Source organism: Aphelocoma coerulescens (genome assembly GCF_041296385.1).
Source record: "Aphelocoma coerulescens isolate FSJ_1873_10779 chromosome Z unlocalized genomic scaffold, UR_Acoe_1.0 ChrZ, whole genome shotgun sequence".
Lineage (NCBI taxonomy): Eukaryota > Metazoa > Chordata > Aves > Passeriformes > Corvidae > Aphelocoma > Aphelocoma coerulescens.
In genome coordinates this window covers 9756202-9773619 of record NW_027184085.1, presented here as the reverse complement: position 1 = coordinate 9773619, position 17418 = coordinate 9756202, and the positions used below count along the sequence as shown (strand labels likewise).

Here is a 17418-nt window from a genome sequence, read left to right as displayed (position 1 = left end):
CAACCTGGTCGAGTGGAACGTGTCCCTGCCCACAGCAGGGTGTATGGAACTAGATGATCTTCAAGGTGCCTTTCCAACCCGAACCATTCTATGATTCTTTGAATTTGGGGACCCCACTCCTAAGGAAGGATGCCTCGCCCAGCACATCACATCTGGGAATGTGAGCTCCTGTCATCATCCCCTGCTCTGTCATCTCCCAGAAGCTGCCCCTACAGTGCATGACTGTGTGTTCTCTACAGCAGGCTCCTCACAGCGCGCACCACAGGGCGAGGAGCGCCTCTGTCGATTAATTAATTAATCGATTAATTAAAACAACACCTTCGCCGTTACGAGTGTGCCTCGGTGAAGGGAGGCTCGCGGGGACCTCCCAGCCGCCAGAGGGCGCCGCCGCCCCGCGCCGCTCCCCGCGGTGCCGCTCTAGCGCGGCCGGCGCCACGCGCGGCGCTTCCGGGGGCGAGGGGCGCCCGGAGCCGCAGGTGGGACAGAACGGGAGCGGAGCCCCGGGGAGAAAAAAGGGTCTGTGAGGGGCTGGGAGGGCCGGAGGCGAGTCTGGGGCGCGGGGGGCACAAGGGTGGCGCGGGCGTGAGGTGGCGGACCGGGAGTCGGGGGTGCAGGGGAGGGGCTGGGGGTGCGTGAAGGGGGATGGGGGTGTCGGGAAGGGGATGGGGGTGCTGGAGAAGGGCTGGCGGTGCCGAAAAGGCTCTGGGCAGCGCTGGGCAGTCGGGAGGGAGCAGGGCTCGGCTCCCGCTCAGGAGGGCATGCAAGGAGGTGCGTGGGGCAGTTGGGAGGACGCGGAGTGGGACCAAGGCAGATCAGGCTGGTGGGGGCTGCTGCGGGACAGGTGCGAGTGAGAGGTGTTGGGCCGGGGGTGGGTGCTGGGAGGGAGTGGTACCGGCCCAGGTAGAGCCGCGGGGGGCTCAGCCTGCCTGTCCTTCCCTCCAGGATGCAGCGGTGGCCAGTGGTGCTCTTCTTGGCCTGGGTTTGCTTTCTCTTTTTTGCTGGTATCGGGCTCTTCATGAGCGGCTTCCTGCTCAGCCGGATCGAGCTTGCCAGCAGCAGTTCCTGCGCAGACCCACTCGTGCCTCCACCTTGGGAGAGGCAGAGCCTCCCGCCGGGCTCCTGCTGGGCACCGCAGCGCTTTTCCAAGGCCGTGCTTGTCATCATCGACGCCCTTCATTTTGAGTTCGCCCGCTTCGACCCCGCCAAGACCAGCCCGCTGCCCTACGAGAACAAGCTGAGTGTCCTGCACCAGCTGGCCACCTCCCAGCCCCGCCATGCCCGGCTCTACCGCTTCCGAGCTGACCCCCCCACGGCCACCATGCAGCGCATCAAGGGCCTCACCACTGGCTCGCTGCCCACCTTCATCGATGTGGGCAGCAACTTTGCCTCCTACGCCATCCAGGAGGACAACCTGCTGGCACAGCTGGTGCAGAACGGTGGGTTCCTGGCTTTAAGCTCAGGCAGGGGAGTTTCAGGCTAGATACAAAAAAAAAAAATTTTCACAGGCATAGGAGAAAGTTGCCCAGGGAGATGGTGGAGTCACCATCCCTGGAGGTGCTTAAGAGGCTTCCAGATTTCATGCTGGGTGATGTGGTTTAGTGGTTTAGGGTTTATAGTGGTAAGTGGATGATTGGATTGGATAATCTTGAAGGTCTCTTTCAACCTTGATGATTCTGTGACAGGGGCTATTCAGCCTGGAGAAGAGAAGGTTGTGTGGAGACCTTGCAGCAGCCTTCCAGTACCTGAACAGGGGCCTACAGAGAAGCCGGAAAGGGATTCTTCGTCAGGAACTGTAGCGATAGAATGGGGAGTAATGGGTACTAATTGTCAGAGGAGAGATTTAGATTAGATATTAAGAAGAAATTCTTTACTATGAGGGTGGTGAGAGACTGGAACAGCATCCCCAGGGAGGTTGTGGATGCCATCCCTGGCAGTGTTTAAGGCCAGGTTGAACGGGGCTCTGAGAAACCTGGTCCAGTGCGGGATCCCTTCTAACCTGTTAACGTTCTATGATTCTGTGACTCAGTGTGGGCAGGGCAGCAGCCCACTGGAATGGGGCACATGCAAACCTCTGCTCAGTTTAACCTGTATTCAAAACCTGGATTCCTTTCTCCCTGGGAAGGGCACTGCTTACAGCAGCTCCACCCTGTGAGCTAATTGTTTTGCCCTGCTTAATGACAGTTACCTAAGGCAGGTTGTCATGCAGGCAGGGTGTCTCCAGCTTGTGCTGGGAGTGAGAAGTAGCTGTGACCGTTGCTTCATCGTCATCATCTTCAAAGATGACGAGAAAGCAGGTGAAAGTGGCTGCACTGGTGGTTTTTGTCCCAAGGTCACCCCCAGGAGTGCCTTCAGGAAGCCAAGGGCAGTCGGTCATGCCGTGTGAGGCGCATGATGGGGGAGGAGCCAGGTGTGCCAGGTGGTGGCAGGTGTGCCATGGGGGTGTCCCTCAGGCAGCCAGCCTGCCTGGACAGCTGCCTGCACCTGTGAGGCAGTGACCTCACCCCATTTTCATTGTAGTTTGGTGCTGCTGGGGGGTGCTTAGTGCAGCTGTAAAGGTCTTGTTATGGTGGGATAATGGAGTAGAGGGAAGAGGACAGGCCACAGTGGGTTGTTACCCAGAGAGACTTCCTCCCAAGGCTCAGACTGGGCTAAGGCAACATGACTTTGTGTGAGCAAGGTGGGAAAATGCAGTAGATCATCTGAGGCAAAATGCAGCAGTAGATCTAGTACCAGAGCAGCAGCCTTAGAGGAAAGGTTTCCTGCTCCCAGGCTGAAGAGGCCCTGTGGAAACACAGCTGGCTGATGGCAGGCAGAGCAAGCAGAGCAAGGGCAGAGGGAAACATCAGTGCTTTTGCCTTCTCTTTTCCACATCTGAAACACCATCACCATTGTGTTTAAAAGCCAGAGCTCAGGACTCGTATCTTCTACTCTATCACCTGCTGCCTTGCATTTTGCAGTGGGGTCACAGGCCTCTGATGAGGGTTTGTCTGCTTCGTGCTGCACCCCCTGCACCCACCTGTGTTGTGGTGGCCCAAGAGTCTGCAGGGTGACATGTCAGGTCAGTGATAAGTTGTGAGGTTGTGCAGGTGGATTTGGGCAGGGGGGGCACTCAAGGGCCTAAAGACAGGGCTGGTCCCTCCCTGTATTCAGAGTCATTTGCAGTCAGATGGTCGTTTTAATTTTAGGTCAGTTTTGAGTGTGGGTTGGAGAGGAGCCATTGCTCCAGACCCTGACCTGGGTCTGCCCAGGCTCTTGGGATTGTTGTGGTAACAGCACGACTCAGGAGGTCTCCATCTCTCATTGGTTCCTTTCTGTCTGGCTCAGGAAGGAGAGTGGTCTTCATGGGTGATGACACATGGGAAGGACTCTTCCCAAAGAAGTTTTTCCGCTCGTATTTCTTCCCTTCTTTTAACGTAAAGGATCTTCACACTGTGGATGATGGGATCCTGCAGCATCTCTATCCAACTGGTAAGCAGCTCTTTCGCCAGGGCATGGATAAACATTGGCCTAATGTGGGAGTCCAACTGCAAATTTGAGGCAGGGCTGAAGGCTTTTTTTCTGTTGCAAAGCAGCACTGGGCAGTTACATGCTGCTGCCCAAGGATTACAGTGCTCTAGCTGGATTTCCACGGATAAGCCAGTTCTTGGAGTCCACAGACCATTTCTGTAGATACCTTTCCTCTGTCTGGGACAGAGTCCAGGTTGTTGGGATCAGGTTAGACTTCTACCTCTGTCTTAAAAATACCCTGGCATGCTGGAGACAGAGGAGCAGCTTAACTTTGACATGTGGCTGCCCAGGCAGGCACACAGTGCTCTGGGAACACAAGTTAGGAGGCTGAGACACAGCACTGCTCTGAGCAAAAGCATTGGTGCTTCCTAGTCATGGGAAGAAGATGAGGCATGAGATTGTGAATTTTAGGTGATTTCCACCTCCCTGAGGTACTGGGACTAAGGGAAATGTTCTTTCATTTTTCTGTATGTGAATCTAAGTGTGCCTTGTGTGAGAGCTGCAGTTCATCATTTAACTTCAAATATGTTGGTTTTCATGTGTCAAAGCCCTGAAGCAGTGGGGAGAGGCCAGAGTAACTTCCTAACTAGGGACTGTGTTGGTGTGTCATGCCCTTGTCCTGGATGGGATGCACAGGGGCACATTGATGGGTCCAACCTAAAATATCTTCAGGGAAAGATGGGAGTTCTGGGTTCTCCTTTTTCTGAGCACACCTTTGTTTTAGCTCAGTTTGTGGCAGTTTTGAGGTAAGTTCAGGATGACTGGGGTGACATTGTACTGTTCCCTTCCTGAGGAGCGATGAGAAAAAACTAGGGATGCTTGCTAGGCTTTGAGATCCCTGTGCCATTACACCCAGGAACCCGTGGCCAAGAGTGTGCCTTGCTTAAAACCTGCATTGATTTCCTTGAGAGCTGGCAGTGACAGTGGCAGGAAGGGAAGAAACCGTAGTGTCCAGGGGCAACCAGGAAGTTCTGGCAGGAAGATCCAGGCTTAGAATTCTAGCCTGGTGTGTGATAAGTTTGCTTTTGTTCCACAGTGGACAGTGGTGAATGGGATGTGCTGATTGCTCACTTCCTGGGCGTCGACCACTGTGGGCACAAACATGGACCTGACCATCCCGAGATGGCGAAGAAGCTCACCCAGATGAATGAAATGCTCAGGTGATTAGGGTGGGGTTGCTAGCTGGCCTCTTACTTCAGCTGGACTGCTGGGATCTTCCTGGGGAACTTAGAGACACTGAGGGCAACATGGGATGCTTTACTGAGCCTGTTAACATGGAAAACAGCTTTGGCCAGCTGGAACCCCAGCTATAGGCAGCGTTGCTTGCAGAGATGCGCGTTGAGAGGTTTGGTTTCAGAGGTAAGGCTGCCTTCAGGTCTCAGAGCCTTGGTTCTCTACCAAAACGTGAGATGATAGTGCAGCTGGAATACAACTGAGCCTCACTCCTTCCATCTTTAACATGGAGATTGTCCCACTAAGGTCTGGCTAATGTTTGAGAAGCAGATGGAGGACCCTGGCTAGGGAATGAATGCAGCATTTACCACACAGACCCATGAGTTGCACCTTTGAGCCAGAGGGCAGGATGGGATCCAGAAATTTCAGTCATGCAGATCTGTATCAGCCCAAAATGCTGCAGCTTTTGATTCTTAGGAGTGCTCTAAGTTTTGCTGCTAGAAGGAGCTGGTAACTTGCCCTGCTGTATCTGAGAGCACAGTCTATATTGTGTCATACCTACAGCATCCTTCAGGGACTAATCCCTCCTTTTTTCCTTTGAAGTGGGAGATGGCTCACACAACATGATACATGACCCAAATAGAGGCAGCCTAAAATTTGGTTCTTGTCAGGGGCATTTCTTACGAATTGTGTTTTGTCAAGACCCCTGAAGGCACTGTTCAGTGGGGACCCAGGCAAGATCAGTCCACTCTGTCTTAGGACTCTGGATTTTCAGTTTGGCTTTAAATCACCAATTTAAAACACCCTGGTCCCTAGCTTGTTACAGTTCTGCATCAGCATTTAGTTTTGCTCACACCTTTTTGTGGGCTTCACCTCTGTGGTGCAGGCAGATGTCCCCTCCCACCTCGGCTAGTTGAGCCCTTGTCCAGGGAGAAGTTGACTTCCTTATCTCAATGACAGGTCCTTGGTGGATCACCTGGGGAATGACACTCTTCTTCTGGTGGCTGGGGACCATGGCATGACAGAAACTGGAGACCATGGTGGCGACAGTGAGAAGGAAGTCAATGCAGCACTGTTTGTGTACAGCAGGACACCCCTGTTTGGTAGTGGCCCTCCAGAGGTGAGAAGCTGACTCTTAGCTATCACTGCCCAAGGTGGTATCCAGGCTGAAAACTACATCCTGGGATTACAGAGAGTGACAGGGATTGTTTAGACTGGGAAGGATGATCAGTCTGTCGTAGAATCATAGAAGGAGCTGAGGTGGAAGGGATCCATTAGGATCATCAAGTCCGACTCCTGGCCCTGCATAGGACACCCCAAGGGTCACACTATATTCCTGAGAGCATTGTCCAAACACTTCTTGAACTCTGTCAGGCTGGTGCAGTGACCACTGCCCTGGGGAGCCTGTTCAGTGCCAACCATCCTCTGGATGAAGAACCTTTTCCTACTATCCAACCTAAATCTCTCCTGGCACAACTTCAGGCCACTCCCTCAGGTCCTGTCACTGGTCACCACAGAGAAGAGATCAGTGCCTGACCCTCTTCTTCCCCTTGTTAGGATGTTGAAGGCCACAGTGAGGTCTCCCCTCAGTCTCTTCTTCTCCTGGCTGAACAGACCGAGTGACCTCAGGCACTCCTCACACAGCTTCCCCTCCAGACCCTTCATCAACCTCCTGGCTGTCATTTGGATGGTCCCAAATAGCTTAATGTCTTTCTTATATTGTGGCACCCAAAACTGCCCCCAGCACTCGAGGTGAGGCTGCCCCAGCTCAGAGCAGAGTGGGACAATCCCCTCCCTTGCCCGGCTGGCGATGCTGTGCCTGATGCCCCCAGGACACGCTTGGCCCTCCTGGTTGCCAGGGCATTGCTGACTCACAGTCACTTGCCATCAACCAGGACCTCCAGGTCCCTTTCTGTGGCACTGCTTTCCAGCCTTTTCACCTTGAGTGAGAGGAATGGGGAGTTTGTCACCATGTCCTGAGAGAACAGTGGAAGGGCTGACACAGGATGTGGAGGACTGAAGTGTTTGGAACTCACGTTCAGGCCACTACAGCTGTGAGGGGTGCTTGTGTGGGGCCAGATGAGCTGTTAGACAGCACCTTCCCCATCAACCTGCAGTTCCCAGCAGGCATGTTTCCCATCACAGGACCCTTGCGGGGAGCAGAGCTGTGCCTCTGCCTGGATTCACCTTTGAACGGGGATGTCTTCCCCACTGTCCTTTCACATGAGTGAAAAGCTGCATTTCTGTGTTCTCTCTGAATTTCTGATTCCTCCCCTGTCTCTCCAGGAGCCTGAGACCATTCCCCAAGTGAACCTGGTGCCCACTATGGCCCTGCTGCTGGGTGTGCCCATCCCCTACAGTAACATTGGGGAGGTGATGGCCGAGCTGTTCTCTGGGGATGGCGACACTGTGTCTGCAGCCTTGCAGCAGCTCTCGGTCTATCACATCAATGCCAAGCAGGTATGGGCTCTGGTAGGCCTCCTATTGAACTAGAGAGGAGAAGGAATGGGTTTTTAACTGCAAACCTCTTTTGTTAGGTGGAGGTGGGGTGATGACATGCTGTTATCTTCATGGGGAGCTTATTTTGAAGCATTACATCCTTGCAGTGTTTGCTCCAGTAAAAGACAGCCCCATTTTCCCCAAAGAGAAATGAGAGCCACCTGTTTAGTGCTGTGGTGTGGAAAATACTGTCTGGGAAGGTGGAGGAGGGTTGGATCTAGATGGTCAGAAGTGGATTAGGTAATAGGGGACACTGGTTCCTCAAGTCTGAGGATGACCAGAGGCAAGTCTCATGATTGGAGATTTGAGAGTAAAAGTGGAGGTTTTGATCCTGCTTCAGTTTTGAAGGAGAAACAGTGTTAACAAAAAGCTATTCTAGATTAGTGAAAGAAGGAAAACAGTAATGAAGGACTAAATAAAAGAAATTACATGTAACAGGTAATACTAAAGTAGGATACTGAAGCAGCAATTTACATAAAGTGCAACAAAATACAGAAGCCCAGCAGCAGAATGACAAAATTTGAATGAGAGTCTCTACACCGGCTATAAAAGAAGCCTAGGCAATGTAGCAGGCTAAGTGAGAGCCTCTATGAGTGATGTGAGGGCCATCTGTTGTGGCTCTGGTCATGCTACAGAGACAGATTTGCCACGAGCATTGCAAGGCATGTATCTCAGCTAAGGGCCAGTCTGCCTTTGAGGGACTCTGCATTGCTGGCAGCACAGGAATAACTCCTCCAGTGCCCAAACAGCTCCTTGGAGTGCCAGTTGGACAGTGAGGAGCTGGAGAGAATGATTGCTGATGGGAAGACAGAATTATTCAGCTCTGTATTCACAGAGCAGCAGAGTCCAGTGACATTTAAAGATCATACTGTATGTTACTGTGCATTAATCACTGAGGATATCAATCATCATCTGTTAGGAACTAGTGTTATCCAGTCATGCCTGTTTAAATGTTTGCACTCATTGTTTGAGGAGGTTTCTGGCTTGATAACAGTGGTGTTGAAGAAGCTGTGGCATTCCAGGGGGGGCCATGAGAGAGCCAGTGGATGTGTCTACCATCCATGGGCAGAGCCAGACTGATTCTGACTGTGCTCTGAGGCAAATGGAAGGTGTGTGAAGTTACGGGTGCATTTCAGGACTGGAGCAGATCTACCCTGCTAAGCAGATGGATATATGTGCAGGTGCTCTGCCCTGCTAATGCCCCTGTAAGACTTCTTCTATGACTTTAGGATTGTAGCTGCCTCTGTTAATGTCCTCTTGAAGCAGAAAGCAAAAAGAATGAGCTTTCCTTAACCTATGGTGCAGTCTATTAATGTGCTAGTATTGAATAAAGGGAAGCAGCTTGGTTTGACCCACTGTAAGCTTTTTAATTTGATGTTTTTCCTCAGACAAAACTATAAACTCAAAATGGGGTGCAGATTAACAAGTCATGAACAGAAATGACTTGGACTTCTGGAGGACATTTGCCTTATTGCTGCCAAAGACTCTATAAAAGCCCATACTGATGCACAGCATTACCAGAGGTGTAGCTGCAGGAATCACTGTGACTGTCAGGGTGGATGGATCACTTGAGAGGGATGTCACTTGGCCAGAGGGATTGAATTTTCTGATGGTGACATCCTGGATTTGTGTGACCAGCCCTGGGTGATGAGGCTGGGGACAGGTCTGCCCTAGCAGGGCTTGGTCGACTGGGGTTGTTTCCATTCTGAAAGGACGGTGTGAAGTAGTGAATCCCATTCCCAGTGTTCCCTGTGCTGCTGTCTGATCCCTTGTCCCCTCTCCTGCAGGTGAATCGCTTCCTGCAGTCCTACTCACTGGTGGCTCAGGACCTGCCAGCAGAGCAGCTCCAGCACCTGCAGGAACTCTTCTCCAGTGCTGTGGAGGAGCACACACAGCTGCTGGCCCAGGTGCAGGGGACGACAGTGGTGCCTGCAGAGCTGGAGTCCAGGCTGGGAAGCCTCATCGGTCGCTTCCAGCGCTACTTACGGGAGGCACGGGCTGTGTGCACCCAGTCCTGGGCCCGCTTCCACCCCCTGCGTATGGTGGGGGGCTGCATTCTTATTGCCTCCTCCTGCTTGCTCTGCTACATGGTGTCAGAGCTTGCCACGTCCTCGCACTCTTTCTGTCGCAGCTGCCTCCTGTACCCGCTGCCGTGGGTCCTTGTGGGGGCTCTGCTTGGGCTGGCCCACGTTTTCACCCAGAGGGGGCTGGATCTGCTCCTGGTGTCGTCATGGGCAGCCGCTGCTTCTCAGCTGGGTTTTTTCTGGCACTGGTGGGGCCAGCATCCCAAGAGAGCCCGTTTGGCAGGCAGTCAGCCACCCTTGGCCAGCAGTGGCCTGAGGCAGAGGCTGCGAGCATGGCTGGGGCTGGCCTTCCCCATGGGCATTCTGTTCTTCCGCTGCGGAGCTATGTTTTCTGACAGCTTTGTTGTGGCTGAGGCACGGGTGGCCCCGTTCCTGCTGGCCTCGCTGGTGATGTTGTTAGTAGGGAAGCTCCACTGGGATGGTCGCCTGACTGTGCCAGAAAGTCCCAAGCAGCAGCTCCTTGGCTTTTCTTCTTACCGGAGAGAGATCTGGTACCTGCTGTGCCTCGTGGCCATGCTCCTGGTCTGTGTGCGCCTCTCCAGTTTCTTCCACCAGTGCCGCGAAGAAATTCCTCAGTGCCGGCCCTCCGTTTTCCTCTCCCCGCTTGCCAGCCTGAGAAACACACGGGCCAAGAACCTCTTCTACCTCCTGTGCGTGGCCTTGCTGGCTGGGCTGGTGTACGCAGTGCAGAGCTGGCTGAGGCACTATGGCAACCTGAACAGCTCGGACCCCCTCGTGCTCTTTGTGCGCTGGGGTTTCCCACTGGTGGTCCTCTGCATTGCCTGCTACTGGGCCGTTGCCTCCAGTGCTGATGACTCTCTTGGCAAACTGCAGGAGCTGGTGCAGGTGGCAGTTGTTGTCTTTCCCCGGGCTGTCTATGGACTAGCATCTGTGGGATTGCTGCTCCTGCTGTGCAATCCCATGACAGTGTTTGCAAAGGACACACGGGAGTTGGCGGGATCCATCGTCACTCCCTATCTGGGGGTTCCCAGCTCCGAAGTCGACTTCCGCCATGTCATCCCTCAGATCTACAAGAGGATGCAGGAGTCTCAGAGGAGCCGGCTGGAGCGGGGTAGCTGCAGGGCCACTGTTGCAGCATATGGGCTGGGCAGCGTGTACTCAGCAGCCCTGGTCATAGCCCTCACCCTCCTGGGCTTCCTCTTGATGCTTCTGCACAGTGAGCGGCTCAGCTTCGCCTTCCTGCTCCTCTTTGTGGAGGCCTTCGTGCTGCTGCACATCCACACGTGTGCCAGAGGCCTTGCTGGAGATGCTGGTGAGTCCAGGCTCAATAGAGCAACCACTGGATTTGTGATCTGGGCCTCACCTGCAGTGACCTTGCCTTAATTCCAGTGGGAGAAGCAGGGTCCAGTTTCTAGTCTTGGGAAATACTGATGCACTGATCCTCAGGATACTATTAGCTTTTTTAGAGCTGCCTAAATTCTCTAGATGTGCATGTGTTGTGGGTGGAGGAGAAGTGTCTTGGGTCAAGGAAAGGAGCTCTACACCTACCTCTTCTGCCCAGGGTATGAACAGTCACCAAACCTCTCAGGTGCTGACAGAGTCCAGTGGCAGGGCTACTGGCACCAGCAGAGGGGATGCTGGCCCCTTGCTGTATCTGTGGGGGGAGCTGGACTGTTTCCTGTATCTGAAAAGAGCCAACATGGAAGGGAAACCTGAGAAAAAAGGTCAATAGTCTTTTTTTGACCATGGATCTGTCTTGTTCCTTCATGCTGATATCCCCACCCCCTGCCTCTGCTTTTGTCTTTATCTCTCAGAGCCATTTTCAGTGCCCTGGTATGCAGTCATCTCCTGGCTCCTTGCTGCTTCCCAGTTCTTCTATTCCACAGGCCACCAGCCCATCTTCCCAGCCATCCACTGGAATGCAGCCTTTGTCGGCTTCCACCTTGACCACAGCACGAACCTCCTGCCTGCTGTCCTGGTGGGCGCCAATACCTTCGCCTCCCATATCCTCTTTGCAGGTAAATCAATTTCTTCCTGGGCTGTGGAGCCTGAGCAGACACAGCTCACTGCAGCACCTTGTCTGGGACTCTGCAGGTTGAGCATGAGGTGATAAAGGCTCCAGCACCAGCTGAGCAGCAGCATCCTCACTGTTCCCCTTGTGGTACCACAGCAGCCTGCCCTGGAGCTGAGGTGTATGCTTCCTGCACATCCAGGGCCGGATGGCAGAGCCTAGACTCCTCCTCACCTCCTGGGCTCCAGTAACTTCATGTGCCTTTGTCCTTGAGGTAGTTGGCTGCCCTCTGCTCCTGCTGTGGCCCTTTGTGTGTGAGATGACCAACTCACAGAGGAAGAAGCCCAAGAGGGAGTCCCGGGAGGAGTTGCAGGAGGTGGAGGAGCGCATGATGGAGATGAGGCTGCGGGAGTCTCCAGAGAAGTTCTCCACTGCTCTGTTACGGCTGGGATTGAAGTACCTCTTTGTTCTTGGGGCACAGGTACGGGCAGAGGCAGGGTGCCTGTGGGAAAGGCTGTCTAGGAGGAAATTGGTGTGCTGTGAGAACTGTGGAGCACTCTGATGAGAGAAAGGGGTCAGCCAGGACACAGACAGGTGGGGGGTGGTGTGTCTGGTTGCAGGTGGAAGAGCAGGTCCCTTTTCAGCCATGCCATTTGCTGTGTGCTTTGGGAAGGGCTCCAGCATGGAAGCTGCCGTACGGATTAGGACACTTTTCACACCCATATGCCCAGAGTGGTAATGTCTTGTTCAGGAGCTGCATGGTTGTGATCCTACTCCCTGTCTTCCTTACCATTCCTGTCTCACACCAGCTCTGGCTTTCGTATGTGCTGTGATGATATAGGGAGCTAAACACCAGGAACTTTAATCCTGTGAGAGAAGTGAATAGCTTTCTGGGATTTATCCCTTCAAATCATTCTCCCATGTGGTCCATCCAGAGACAGTGCAGGGGAGGGGGCAAGCCCTGCAGCAGGAGAGCAGGAGTGCCCCTCTCAGTGAAATGGCAGGTCAGGTTAGCCACAGTGTGAGCCCTCCTCTGTGCTGCCCCAGCCTGGCCTCGGGAGGGCCTGCACGTACCCCCTGCTGCTTGTGGTTCCTGACTTGAGGACATCATGGAAGGGAGTCCTCTTTAGGATGCTCATTCCTGGTGTGTGCCATGCCAGCCTCTCAGGCATGTGCAGTTTAGTACCACCTTCAGATGTGAACCTAGTGCCCAGGAGGTCTCTCCAGAGTCACCTGTAACTTGTTTTTCCTGATCTTCCCCACAGCTTCTGGCCTGTGTTTGTGCAGCTATGATCCTCAGGAGACACCTCATGGTCTGGAAGGTCTTTGCCCCAAAGTAAGTCCCAGGAGTTGCTCTGATGCTGGGTTAGGACTTAAATCCCTGACATCTTGACTAGAGTTTACAGACAGTAATGTTGGAAGAGACCCTGTGATTGATCTTCTGACTCATTACCTAGTAGTGGTTGTAGGAATGTCCCTAACTAATTCCTGTTTGAAATTCAGAAGCTAGACTTAAGCTAGAGCCTAGAAGTTTCTCCTCATCTTAATTTCCAAGGACAAACAGAGCCCACCTGGAAGCTGAGAATATTGTAGGTCAGAGAGCCAAAGGTAAGGATACCAGACCAGAAGTGATAAACCCAGAAATGCTGAACCAGAAAACCTTTGAATTAGTTGGTGTGAGGGGTGGTCTCAGCCTCTGAGGAATTCAAAATCCCACCTGAATCAACAGGTCCTGAGCAGCCTTTGAACCAGAGAAGTGCTTGGCTTACAGGTTTCAGGCAGCAACTGCTGGGGAGTAAATGTAATTCAGGTTTTAGGATGTGAGATGGTACCAGCCTCTCATTGTCAGGAAAATCAGTCAGCTGGAGGGTAGCAGCCTGTCTTTGTAGTCATGCTGGCTGTTGTATCCTTAACTGCCTCTGTTGTGCCTGCAGATTCCTCTTTGAGTCGCTGGGCTTCGTGGTGAGCAGCATCTGCCTCTTGCTGGGGATCTCGCTGGTGATGCGTGTGGACTGTGCTGTCAGCACCTGGTTCAGCCAGCTTCGGCTCAGGTAGCCTTGGAGACCTGGGGAGCCTGACCTGCTCGTCAGCCCAGGCTGCGGCTGTCTCCTTGCCTCCCTCGGGTTGGGAGGGATACATGAGCCGCCAGCAACGAGTGCCTGCCACAGCAGTCAGGGATTATCCCCGGCTCCCTGCCTCTGTGCTGAACAAAAGGACTGGAGCCAGCTGTTCTGGCTCACGGGGATGGTGTTTCTCAGCAGGGGAGGAGGTCAGAGCTCTCGCTGGGCCTTTGCTGGCAGCAGGTGAACTCTGCTGCCGGAGCCCAAGAAGCTAGAGTGCTGAAATGCTCCTCTGGTGAAACACCAGCAGGGGTCTTGCTGCTACTTTCCTGACAACTGTTGCAATGTGCAGCTGGTAGGCTTCAGTGGCCAGCAGGGTGTCACCTTGACTGTGCAAAGACAGTGACTCATGGAATGGGACCTGCTGAGGAGGGGAGAGGAGGTTGGAAGGGGAAGGAATGTCCCACAACTACCACTTGTTTTCACGTGCTTGGTTTTCATGCAGGAATCACACTGTGCATGGTTCCATGCAGATGGGTTCCTGGAGCCTCGGTGGCAGCTACTCCCTCTGTAAAGTCAGTCAGTTGCTCTGTAGTGAGCCCTCTCTTGCCCTACACTCAATCCCATTTTCCTGGTTCTCCTCAGCCCTGTGAAGTGCAGTGGGGAGCACTCTGGGCTGCCTTGTACAGCAGGCTTAGCTTGGGGCAGTGGTAGCAGGGACAACTGTGTGCGTGACCAAGAAACTCTCCACTTCTGTGCTCAGCCTGTCAGGGTCCCTGTGGGCTGGGTGGTAGCAGCCAAGGCTCCTGATCTTTCCTGAGTCTGTGCTGCTGGATGCTGGCAGTTGACTGTGAACAGTTAAGATGCAGGAGGATGCAGTGACAGAATATGGACTCACCCATACTGGGCCTGGCCAGCAGGAAAGGGGAACCTGGAGTAGCTGTCCCAGCTGCAGGAGTAGCCTTGGTGTGAGCTCCAGCCTGGGAACAGCTACTTGAAAGTCTTGAGAAGGCACCAGTTCTTTTGGGAGATGGTTTAACTCACTGGTGCCTGTGTATGTGCTGGGTGCTATGGACCAGATGCAGTCAATCACATCCATGATCCCATGTTTGGTGCTTGTCTCCGTGTTGGCCTTGGCATTCTCTGTTAGATTTCATGCCACAAGTGAGCTATGCCAAACATGCCCTTGACTGCTCACTGTCGGGAGACATGGTGTTTCTTTATGGGCAGAAGTAGAGGATGGTGACCATGGTGCCTGGCCACAGCCCAGCTCAGTTCCTCCTGCAGTTTCATTTGAGCTGGGATTCATTACTGCCCTGAACCACTGTGTGGCATTACTTGGTGCTATGAAACCTTTTGTCTCTTTCCTCTCTGGATAGAGCCAAGGACTGCTTGCCTGGGATTTCTGCAATCCCATTAATTTTTAACTCATGCACCATGACGGCCCCTGTTTGAGTTCCTTGCTGCAGACTGTTAGCATAACTCCAGGCTCTTCCTCTCCTCTGCCCTGCAGAATCCCAAGGAAAATGTCTTGTCACCTCTCTCATTATTTCATTTCTTGGCATTTTTCCCAAGTGCTCAGTTGCTCTGGCTCTTGAGGGCAAGTGGAATTTTGTATTTTACCCCTGCAAAATGCCTGCTCAGGTGATAGGATGCAGTTCCAAGGAGACTAAAACTGTTCTAATATTAGGTTTTCATTGCCTGGCCTGCTCTTGAGCTGCTGGCTGTGCTGTGCTACCTCAGCCTCTCATCTCCTCTGCTCTGTGGTCCTGCTCAGTTTCACCTGACACAACCAGGGACTGGTTTGTAGCTGGCATCACACCCTGGCCTGCCTCAGTGCCTGGATGCATAACACCAGTGCTAGGACAAGGAAGGGGTAGCAGCAAACAGTGGGGGAAGCTGGAAGCTACAGGAATGCATCAGCCCACAGATAAAATGGGCTTAGGCAGTCACACCCTTAAAAATAGGTTATTTGCTGAAAGTGACTCCCTGGTGGCCATAATGCTTCTGGAGGAACGAGGAGTGCATCGATACAGGGAGGAGGAAGGAGGTGGGGGTAGCAGATACCCAGTAAATTTTCATTAAATGTGATGTTAATCTGGATAACACACGTTGCTAAACCCCGAGGCTGGAGCTCAGCTAGGTCTTGTTGTAACCTCATAACCTGGTCAGGAACTTTCTGCCTGACTGTATTTGTGCTGGCAGAAGTCCCTGTGGTCACTGGTAGTGTAGGACTGACTCCTGACATCCCCACAGCTGCCATCCAGGCCCCTTGGCTTCCATCTCTGGGACTGGTTCCTCTTTCACTGGTCACTCCAGTGCAGCTGAGCCTTCCCATGCTCACTGTTCATGGTTGGAACACTCACAAGGGGCTTGGGCATCCTCTCCTCACCCCTCCATGTCACCCCTCTGTTGTGTGTGGGCTCATGGTCCTGGGAGACCAGGGAGAGCAGAGGGAACAGCAGAGCTGTAGCGTCATCAAAGGACACACACTTAATCTCACCAGAGACAAACAAAACTTGCAGTAGAAGAGCTGCAAGTGCATTCTTGTCACTGCAGAGATGCCACGGAGTGCTGGCTGCTCGGACACGGCAGACTGGCTGCTACACCAAAGATTTCAGATTCACGAAGATGAGTTTTCCACGGGCTGGAGATGCTCTTGCTTCTTTTCACTGACTGTTTTAGCCTTTGTCAGCCTTCCTCAGCTGCCCTCAAGCTGATTGTTTGGCTGCCATTTTCCTGAGCATGCTGGGGATTAGAGAGTTAATTCCAGTCCAGGGCTTGGTGGCCTTGGAAGCAGATCATGCTGCTGATGCTAGAGCAGACAGGGCTGTTTGCTCATTTAAAACCCCAAGAGGGGATTGCCTCCTGGTCCAAACCAAGCCTCTTTGGGAAATGTGGTGTGCTGGGGAGTAGGTTTTGCCCCACATCCCTCCAGAGAGGTTGTTGCAGGGCCCCACTTGTCTCTCCTGGACAAGTTATTCCAAGTGGTTTATTTCTGGTCCCTGTGTCCCTCGTTGAGTGTCACAGTGGACAGAGTGCTCAGCTGAGCAGTTTTCATCCTGCACTCCACAATCTTTCTGTGCTTTGGGCTTAGCAAGTGTTGTGCATGTGTTTTTTGGGGAGAGCCATTGGGAAAATTTCCTGGCTCAGGTCCATGGTGTGTCCCATGGTCCTGGCACAGAACAAGAATTCAGTTGTGTCTCTTTTTTGCTGCCTAGAAAACAGTGACCAAAACCTGCAGCCACTGTGAAGGGTTGTGAGTGTTGAAAGCATCCCTCAGCTCTGGTCCATGGGGCTAACACAGATCCCAAGAGATGGCACTGTTTTGAGGAGCCCAGGGCTTGCTCTAGCTCTGTTCCCGCAGCCATTCCTCTGTCCCATCTCTCTCTGGTTTTCCCTCAACTCTTCAGGCTGCTTTTTTATGCCAAGGCACAGTCCCAGTCTTCAGTGTGCATGTCCCCCCTTCCCCTCAGGAAACAGCAGTGCCAGTGTGTGGGGAGCAGGGCTGGGGAGCGCTGCTCTCTCCTCCGAACCCTGACTCAGTGCACCACGTGGCTTGGAGCAAGATTGTTGTTTTATTTTTTATTAACCTCTGTGTGCCTCAGTCCCTCATATGGGGAAAAAAAAAGGGGATGGACCCAGTTGTGGAAAGCAACCTGGGAGCTCTGCATGCAGCATGGTGCTACACTTTCCTGGGTATCTACATATCTGGCTGCCAATGCTTTCATTCACATCCAGCAGCTACACCTGGAAGGTGGAAGCAAAGCTCAAGTCTCTGCTGGCAAGCAGAGCCTTTTTACTTTCAAAGACTCCTCCAAAACAGGCAAGTTGGCAGTGCTGGTTCACCTGGCAGCCGTGGTCCTTGAGATTGGTGTCCTGCATCCAGCAGCGCTGGGTATGGCACGACTGACCCAGGAAGGCAGCCAGGGAGGGGTCACTCGGTTATTAAATTGAGTAATTAATTAATTAATCGGGAGTGGGGTGAGGTGTGAGTGGAAATTTGCTTTGCAAGGGTGGCACAGGGCTCTGGGCGGCTGTGAAAATGATGTCTGCAAATAAAACTGTGAGAGCCAAGGAGAGTTGTGTTGTGTCCTCCTTCCATCTCTTTCCCCAACCTGTC

At 53.1% G+C, this 17418-nt stretch overlaps 1 protein-coding gene across 3 annotated transcripts; it reads left to right on the top strand.

Annotated features, from left to right (window-relative positions):
- The first annotated feature begins 420 nt into the window (after window positions 1-420).
- Window positions 421-17377, top strand: PIGO (phosphatidylinositol glycan anchor biosynthesis class O). Of its 3 annotated transcripts, none has more exons than XM_069000825.1 (11): window positions 426-516; window positions 943-1436; window positions 3325-3468; window positions 4544-4667; window positions 5641-5800; window positions 6967-7140; window positions 8967-10536; window positions 11039-11242; window positions 11514-11716; window positions 12501-12571; window positions 13170-17377. In XM_069000825.1, the coding sequence occupies exons 2-11, from the start codon at window positions 944-946 to the stop codon at window positions 13288-13290; spliced, it is 3264 nt and encodes a 1087-aa protein (XP_068856926.1). In that variant the 5' UTR covers window positions 426-516; window position 943; the 3' UTR covers window positions 13291-17377. The 3 variants fall into 3 exon arrangements, with proteins under 3 accessions (XP_068856928.1, XP_068856926.1, XP_068856927.1); XM_069000826.1 differs by having other exon boundaries at window positions 440-476; XM_069000827.1 differs by lacking the exons at window positions 12501-12571; window positions 13170-17377 and having other exon boundaries at window positions 421-516; window positions 11510-11646.
- Window positions 17378-17418: the final 41 nt, after the last annotated feature.